Consider the following 7,500-nt stretch of genomic DNA (forward strand, 5'->3'; position numbering starts at 1 on the left):
GGAGCCAGATGCCCTCCGCGGGAGATCGTGCACGGGGAAGGTGTCCGTGGGAGGAGAAATCCTGTGGGAGGATCTTGAGGACTTCAGGGACGGTGACGATTTGTCAGGCACTCCTGCAAGATCGAAGAGAAGTCAACTGTGATGACACAATATAAATAACTTAACGAATAAATAGATAAGGTGATACATAAAGTGATCAACAAATAAGTAAACAGATAAACATATTAATGAACTGGCAAATGGATTGCTAAGTGAAAATATGAACAATATATAAAAATATGAGTAGATATTTTAAGAAATCAATAAACTAATATATATATATATGTATGTATATATATACAGTATATATGTATACATATATATATATATGTGTGTGTGTGTGTGTGTGTGTGTGTGTGTGTGTGTGTGTGTGTGTGTGTGTGTGCTAAACACCACAGGGAAAAGAAAAAATCTTAGAATCTAAGCGCTCAGATTCCAAGAATTTTTCTTTTTCCTATGGTGTTCAACATATCGGTGTAGTCACGTGTGTTTTGTGATACTTGTGCATATATATATGTGTATGTGTGTTTGTGTGTGTCAGTGTGTGTGTGTGTGTGTGTGTGTGTGTGTGTGTGTGTGTGTGTGTGTGTGTAATTACTCAATGTGAATATATAGATAGATAAATAGATAGAAGTATAGGTAAGCAAAAGTCACCAGCTGTGGTGACGTCATCAAAAACAATCACGAGATAGATAAGTATCAAAGAAAAAAATAAGTATCTGGATAATCAATGACTGTGAATGCACAAATAACTCAATGAATAAGTAAATCGACAGAAAAACATACAATAAAAATGGAGACATATCTTATAATTAATTAATCTGCTAATTGTGTTTTATCACAGTGAAATTTATGTCACGGACAGAGCGCCCCACATCAAAATGTAGAACTTTCTTGAACTGACTTCTCTTATGAAACAAGTCCTTGGACCAGGCTCAAACATGAGCCCAGTGTTAAGGCGTGATCGAGTTGACTACTTTAACCCTCTACCCATCACTGCTCCATTCTTTGTTACATTAACTTAATACAATGTGAAAGGTTCCTAAAACCAACAATCAAATAGTGATGACGTCATCGTCCGAGATAGAGCCTTTGATTCAATATATGTGAATAATAATAATAATAATAATATGATTTGAGCAATGTATGACACATTATATATATTGAACACAATTCGCAATAGAATTTATGTAGAAATAGCCCTTCTATTAATATAATCAAATAATGTATGCATGTAGAATGATATACTAATGTGTAAGTAATATCAACATCACGTATTGTATTATACATAACATATTGAATACATTGTCATATTTTACACTGTTGTAGATTTATAACTAGCGGAAATGACGGTTTTCTGTTGTTTAAAATCCAACATATATAACAGTCCGTCGTTTTGGATTTTCAATTTTAACATAATGGCCCGTCGGGTTTTTGATGTCAACAGAAGGGTCCCAGCGGGAACGGTCTGTTGGTTGAGATTTTTTAGATGCATCAGAAATAACGGTCCATCGGTTTGAATGTTTAAATTCAACTGAAACAACGATACTAACGACACTCACCATAAACTTGGTCGGCGGCGTTAGAGTGACGACTCCCTGGATAATACTGCGAAGAAGTGGCCCGCGATCCTTTCCTGTGCCCGGCAGAGCCCGTCGGACTCCTGGGCTCGCCTTGTCCGGCGAAGACCGGGTCTGCCATGCTGTGCCGGAACGGGGCAGCAGCAGCATGGTCGGTTCCGGGAGGCGGGGCTTGGCCGCTGTGCCCGTAAGCAGCGTGGTACTCTTCGATGTTGTGTGTCGATGGTATACGGTTGTACTCCGAACCATGCACTGAGGGTGCATAGTGATTCAAACTATGTACAGACGAAGTACGTGAACTATATACAAGGCCTGAAGAAGATCTAGAAATGGTCTCTAAACTGTGGACCTCCGTTGGTGGTGGGGGAGGGGGAGGGGAAAAGCTCTCCTCTTCTGGTATGGCAGGGGGAGGAGGAGGAGGAGGCAAGGGCGAAAGACGATTCAGGGGGAGGGGTACATCTCCACCAGGTAAACACAGCGGGGGCACGGGGGAGATCCCGACCCCTTCGTCAGGAGGTGGAGGCGGGAGAGGGGACACGGACCCGTCCTCCTCGGGAGGTGGGGGAGGAAGGGGAGAAACACTCAATCTATTCTCGGTCAGGGGTGGCGGGGGTGGCAGAAGGACGCCCATGCCTTCGTCAGGAGTAGGCGGTGGTAGGGGAAGATCCTCATCCATGTCATAGTCCGGCGGGGGAGGAGGTGGAGGGAGGAGAGAGGATTCCAAGTTGCTGTGCGGGGGTGGGAGTGGGGGTGAAGGCGGAGAAGGTGGAGTTGGGAGCGAGATCGTATGCATTTTTGGGGGATCGTCGATGATGTTTCTTTGCTGAAAAAGACGTCGGTTTCTTCTCTGGCAAGGGAATTGAGCGTTCGAAGTCGACTGTCACGTCGTGGGAATTGTTCGTTTGTCAGTCGGTCATTCATACACTTGAAAATTCTGGTCCAACGGGTCCAGTAATTCTATCTTCTGGATTCATGAACGGTTTCCCGCGCGCGCGGGTCGTTTCAAATATGTTGTTTGTAACTCCGTAAACATTTTTTATCCCCTTTTCGATAAAGTTCTATTTGTTCTTCCGAGGAGCTTCATACATTCACTATCAACCGAATTTACATTTCCAATTCAGTCCTGAAAAGAAAAAAAAAAATCGTTAAAGAAATTATGTCATCAATTCCTCACCTACATGTACCATGACGTCATAACTTATTAGTAAGTTATTATATATATATTTAGAATAGTTAAATATAATATTACTTGTATATATGTATCTTATTACATTACTATGTACAAAATTGACATCAAAATCAATTGTGGTAATCATGATGTCAGGCTTGGATAAGGTGATGACGTCATTACTGTGAGTCAGACCTATTCAAGCGATTGAGCCTTCTTGTCATTTTCTTCAATCTGTCGCTTTATGTCGATCTTCCACAAAAAATTAATGTCATTAAATAATGACCTTTTCAAACGGAACAGATTGTAGAAATATCGATTACGGAGAAACTACTTGTGAATAAATTCTACTTAGCGGTTTATGTGATGGTGTGAATAATCCCACATTATGTATTCAATGATTTTGTTTTGGGAACCTCTTTTTGTATATATATTTTTTGTTTTTTTTTTGTCAAGTAAGCACGCGTGATTTTTGCGTCTGTGATAATATTCAAAGATAGAAAAATGTACTTGATATGGCTCATTTATGCAATTGCCTGATTATTATTTAAGTGAATATTTCATCTTCCATGCTTGGATTTTAAATGCAAACTCTATATACTAAAATCGCTCCACTGCTTTGCAACTATTCATACACAAAATAAAAAACAAACAAACAAAAATGCAAAAGTAATAACATACATGTATAATTATCTATACTTCATATAGCCTACACGAATTGTAATTATCGTACACCTACCAATAATTCTTGTATACTTGCCGTGTTGCCAACATGGACATCGTGCCATACATTTGTCGATCTTTTCAATTGACACTATCCACCACTATGCCTTCCAGCACAACGGGAAACGATAGTTCTGTTTTGGGTAACACCAAAAATTCGAAATTTTCACAATATTCGGAATTAACTAGAAAATGCTTCTGGTATAGCATAGACGAGGGGAGTCAGGTTCAATTGTCCGAAAGTGTGCGCGGGGCCTAGGATCGATTCCCAATGTCTACTAATGACGGCCACTTTCCCCTAGCTGTCCGAACACATAGGGTAAAGGTGACGGTCTAAGCCACAGCTGAACGCTTCCTGGTGTAAGCCCTACATATTAATGCACCACTTCGGTGTTTAGTTAACCGACAGTCAACGATGCCCTAACACGCCGGGTTCGGCCGAGGTTGTGCGCCCATGCGAGAGAGAGAGAGAGAGAGAGAGAGAGAGAGAGAGAGAGAGAGAGAGAGAGAGAAGCCAGGCTATGTCTGGATGTCGGTTGCCAAATCTATATTTTAGGATAATTGTTTCCGTCCTTCATCAATCGCAGTCGATGATGATCATTCATTCCAAGAATATGAACTGTTTCTCACTCAGTAAATGCTGTATAAGCAAACGTATATATAGATAGTGGGAGGGAGTAAAGGATAGAGCAGAGATGGGTGTGGAGGAGGAATGGGGATGGTTCAAGGAGGGAGTCCTAAAATGTGCAAGGATGGTGTGTGAAACAAGAAGGACAGGGGGAAATAGAAGAAAGGGTAGTGAATGGTGGGATGAGGAAACAAAGAAGGTTGTAGAAGAGAAGAAGCGAGCATTCACAGATTGGTTACAAAAGAGGACAGGGGAGTCATATGAGACGTACAAACAAAAGAAAAGAGAAGTAAAGCAAAGCAAAAGGTAAAGGAGGCAAAGAGGAGAGCAGATGTGAAATGGGGTAGGAGTATGACAGAAAATTTTGAAAGTAATAAAAAGATGTTTTGGAAAGAAATTAAGAGAGGAAGAGGAGGCGAATCAAGTAGGGAAGAAAAGGTAAAAGGTACAGATGGAGAGATGATAATGGAAGAGATGGCAGTGAGGGGAAGATGGGCAGAATATTTTAGGGAGTTGCTGAATGTGAAGGAGGATAGGGAAGGAAAGATAGCTGCAGTGGGAAATGCGAAGAAAATGAGATTGATGAGTGAGGAGAATGGAGGAGAAATAAGGAAGGATGAGGTGAAGGCAGTTGTAAAGATGATGAAAGCAGGTAAGGCACCTGGTCTGGATGGATGCCATGCAGAATGTCTGAAAAAGGGAGGTTCAGTGATGGTGGACTGGTTGGTGAGGTTATTTAATGTTTGCTGGAGAGAGGGTAGAGTACCGGAGGACTGGAGTAGTGCCTGTATAGTTCCTCTTTACAAGGGAAAAGGGGACAAGTGTGAATGTAGTAATTTCAGAGGGATTAGCCTGTTGAGTGTAGTAGGGAAGGCTTATGGGAGGATCTTAATTGAGAGGATTAGGAGAGGAACAGAAGGAGTAATTGGTGAGGAACAGTGTGGATTTAGGACGGGTAGAGGTTGTGTAGATCAGATCTTTGTGGTAAGACAGATATGTGAGAAAACTATAGGAAAGGGGAAGGATGTTTTTTGGGCTTTTATGGATCTGGAAAAGGCTTATGATAGGGTAGACAGAAAGGCACTGTGGGAGGTTATGCAGATATATGGGATAGGAGGAAAGCTTTTGGGAGCTGTCAAGAGTTTTTATGAGAGTAGTAGAGCATGTGTTAGGATTAGAAATGGAGAGAGTGAGTGGTTTGAAGTAAAGGTGGGACTTCGTCAAGGATGCGTTATGTCGCCCTGGCTGTTCAACTTATACATGGATGGGGTGGTGCGAGAGGTGAATGCTAGGGTAGTGAGTCAGGGATTGGAGATGGTTAAAGAAAATGGAGAAAAGTGGGAGGTGAGCCAGCTGTTGTTTGCGGACGACACTGCGCTTGTGGCAGGGTCAGAGGAGGGATTGAGGAAGCTGGTGGCAGAGTTTGGGAGAGTATGTGATAGAAGAGAGCTAAAGATAAATGTGGGTAAAAGTAAGGTGATGAGATGTACAAGGGGTGAAAGTGGCAGTAGACTGGAAGTGAACATTAAGGGAGAGCGACTGGAGGAAGTGGATAGTTTTAGATACTTGGGTGCAAGTGTAGCAGGAAAAGGTGGAGTGAAGGTGGAGGTAGAATGTAGATTGAGAGAAGCGAGTAAATGCCTTGGTGGTTTAAAGAGTGTAATGAGGAATAGACATTTGGGAATGGATGCGAAGAGGAGACTGTATGAAGGAGTGATTGTGCCAACAGCACTGTATGGGGCAGAAACGTGGAACGTAAGAGAAGAAGAGAGAAGGAGTTTGAATGTGTTTGAGATGAGGTGTCTGAGAAGTATGGTGGGGGTTACTAGGCTGGATAGAGTGAGAAATGAGGAGGTGAGGAGGAGAACAGGGGTGAAAAAGGATTTGGGAGATAGGGTTGATGAAAGAATATTAGGATGGTTTGGACACATGGAAAGAATGAGTGAAGAAAGACTAGTAAAAGAGGTATGGAAGGCAGATGTGGAGGGAGTGAACATGAGGGGACGTCCTAGGAGAGGTGGATGGATGGGGTGAAGGGGGCTTTGGGGAAGAGGGGAATGTCTGTTGAGGAAGGAAGGGAGAGGACGGAAGACAGAGGTGAGTGGAGAATGGTTGTATATGGATGATGTTGTGACTGCATGAGGAGGAATGGGCGGGGGGGTGGGGGGTGGGGTAGTATGTGTGAGTAAATTTTGACGCAGCCCGAAGGGATTTCTCCCCGTCCTCGCCTTATATGCAAAGGGGGACGGAGAGGGGGGGTCGCCGATTAAATGAAGCGGCCTCGCTGTGGATGTACTGTGTCTTGCGACACTGCTTCTGACCCAGGGCGGTGGGCAGGGTGCAGAGATGACCCGTCATCCAGGAGGTGCTCAGATGAGAGGAAGGGTGGAAGGGGTGTGGAGTGTATTTAGGGATGAAATGGGTGGGAGTGTTTTTATGCCTTTCCCTTTTTGGCTACCTCCCTTGGAAGGGGGAAAAAGCCTTGGTATATGTATGTATGTATATATATATATATATATATATATATATATATATATATATATGACGAGAGAATAGACAAATGTTTGGCAAGAGTGGTATAGGTAAATTCCAGGAAGGAGCGAATTAATTTCCAAATTTCTAGCGAGAATAGGGATGGAAGTCGTACACTCCTCAGGACAGAAAACACGGGACATTTTATCCAGTAAACAACACACGGAAGAGAAAAATGAAAAGAGCGTGGTTTACAAGATTCCATGTGGTGGATGTGATGCAGTTTATTTTGGAGAAACTTCAAGAGGAATAACAAAAAGATTATACGAACACAAGAATGACATGCGACACCACAGGACATCTAATTCGCTAGTAGTACACGCTACACAACACGGACATATGCCTAATTGGAACAACACCAAAATCCTACACACCGGTATGAAAAAGACGACAAGAAAAACTATTGAAGCTGCATATATTAATACTTTTAAATCAACCAATCATAGAGAAGGATTTGTAAATTTGGCACGCACAACAGCAAGATTAATCATCGAGGGGGCACAAACGGCGGACTCTTTCCCAAGGCGACCTGTGAGATGACCCGTTTAGTATATAGTCAATGTATTCCAATTTGCCTGTACTATTATCTCTCTGAAGAAGACTCTGTCGAAACGTTAGAGAATAAAATACTTCTGCTCCTTCCTGGAATTTACCTATATATATATATATATATATATGTGTGTACAGACAAATAGATGCATACAAACATGCTTTTCTCCGTTATGAGACCAAAGGGAAAAGGGGACAATCAAAGAATACACCCACCCCACACCCAACCCTAACATAGTCTTAGCACCTCGTGGGTGAAGGGTCATCCTTCACCCAAGCCA

At 42.4% G+C, this 7,500-nt stretch overlaps 1 protein-coding gene across 3 annotated transcripts in view; it reads right to left on the reverse strand.

Moving 5' to 3' along the window:
* Cyfip (Cytoplasmic FMR1-interacting protein Sra-1) overlaps window positions 1–7,500 on the reverse strand; it is a 100,846-nt gene that overhangs the window by 74,096 nt on the left and 19,250 nt on the right. For all 3 annotated transcript variants that reach the window (XM_076192696.1, XM_076192694.1, XM_076192695.1), the window contains exons 2-3: window positions 1,602–2,742; window positions 1–113 (exon numbers count right to left, since the gene is read on the reverse strand). The exon at window positions 1–113 is cut by the window's left edge and continues 251 nt beyond it. In XM_076192696.1, coding sequence (XP_076048811.1) covers window positions 1–113; window positions 1,602–2,412 — 924 coding nt within the window. In that variant the 5' untranslated portion in view covers window positions 2,413–2,742. The remainder of the gene's footprint in view (window positions 114–1,601; window positions 2,743–7,500) is intronic.

The sequence above is a fragment of the Oratosquilla oratoria genome, chromosome 11, assembly GCF_046742065.1.
Source record: "Oratosquilla oratoria isolate Oo_2021 chromosome 11, ASM4674206v1, whole genome shotgun sequence".
NCBI classification, from domain to species: Eukaryota; Metazoa; Arthropoda; class Malacostraca; order Stomatopoda; family Squillidae; genus Oratosquilla; species Oratosquilla oratoria.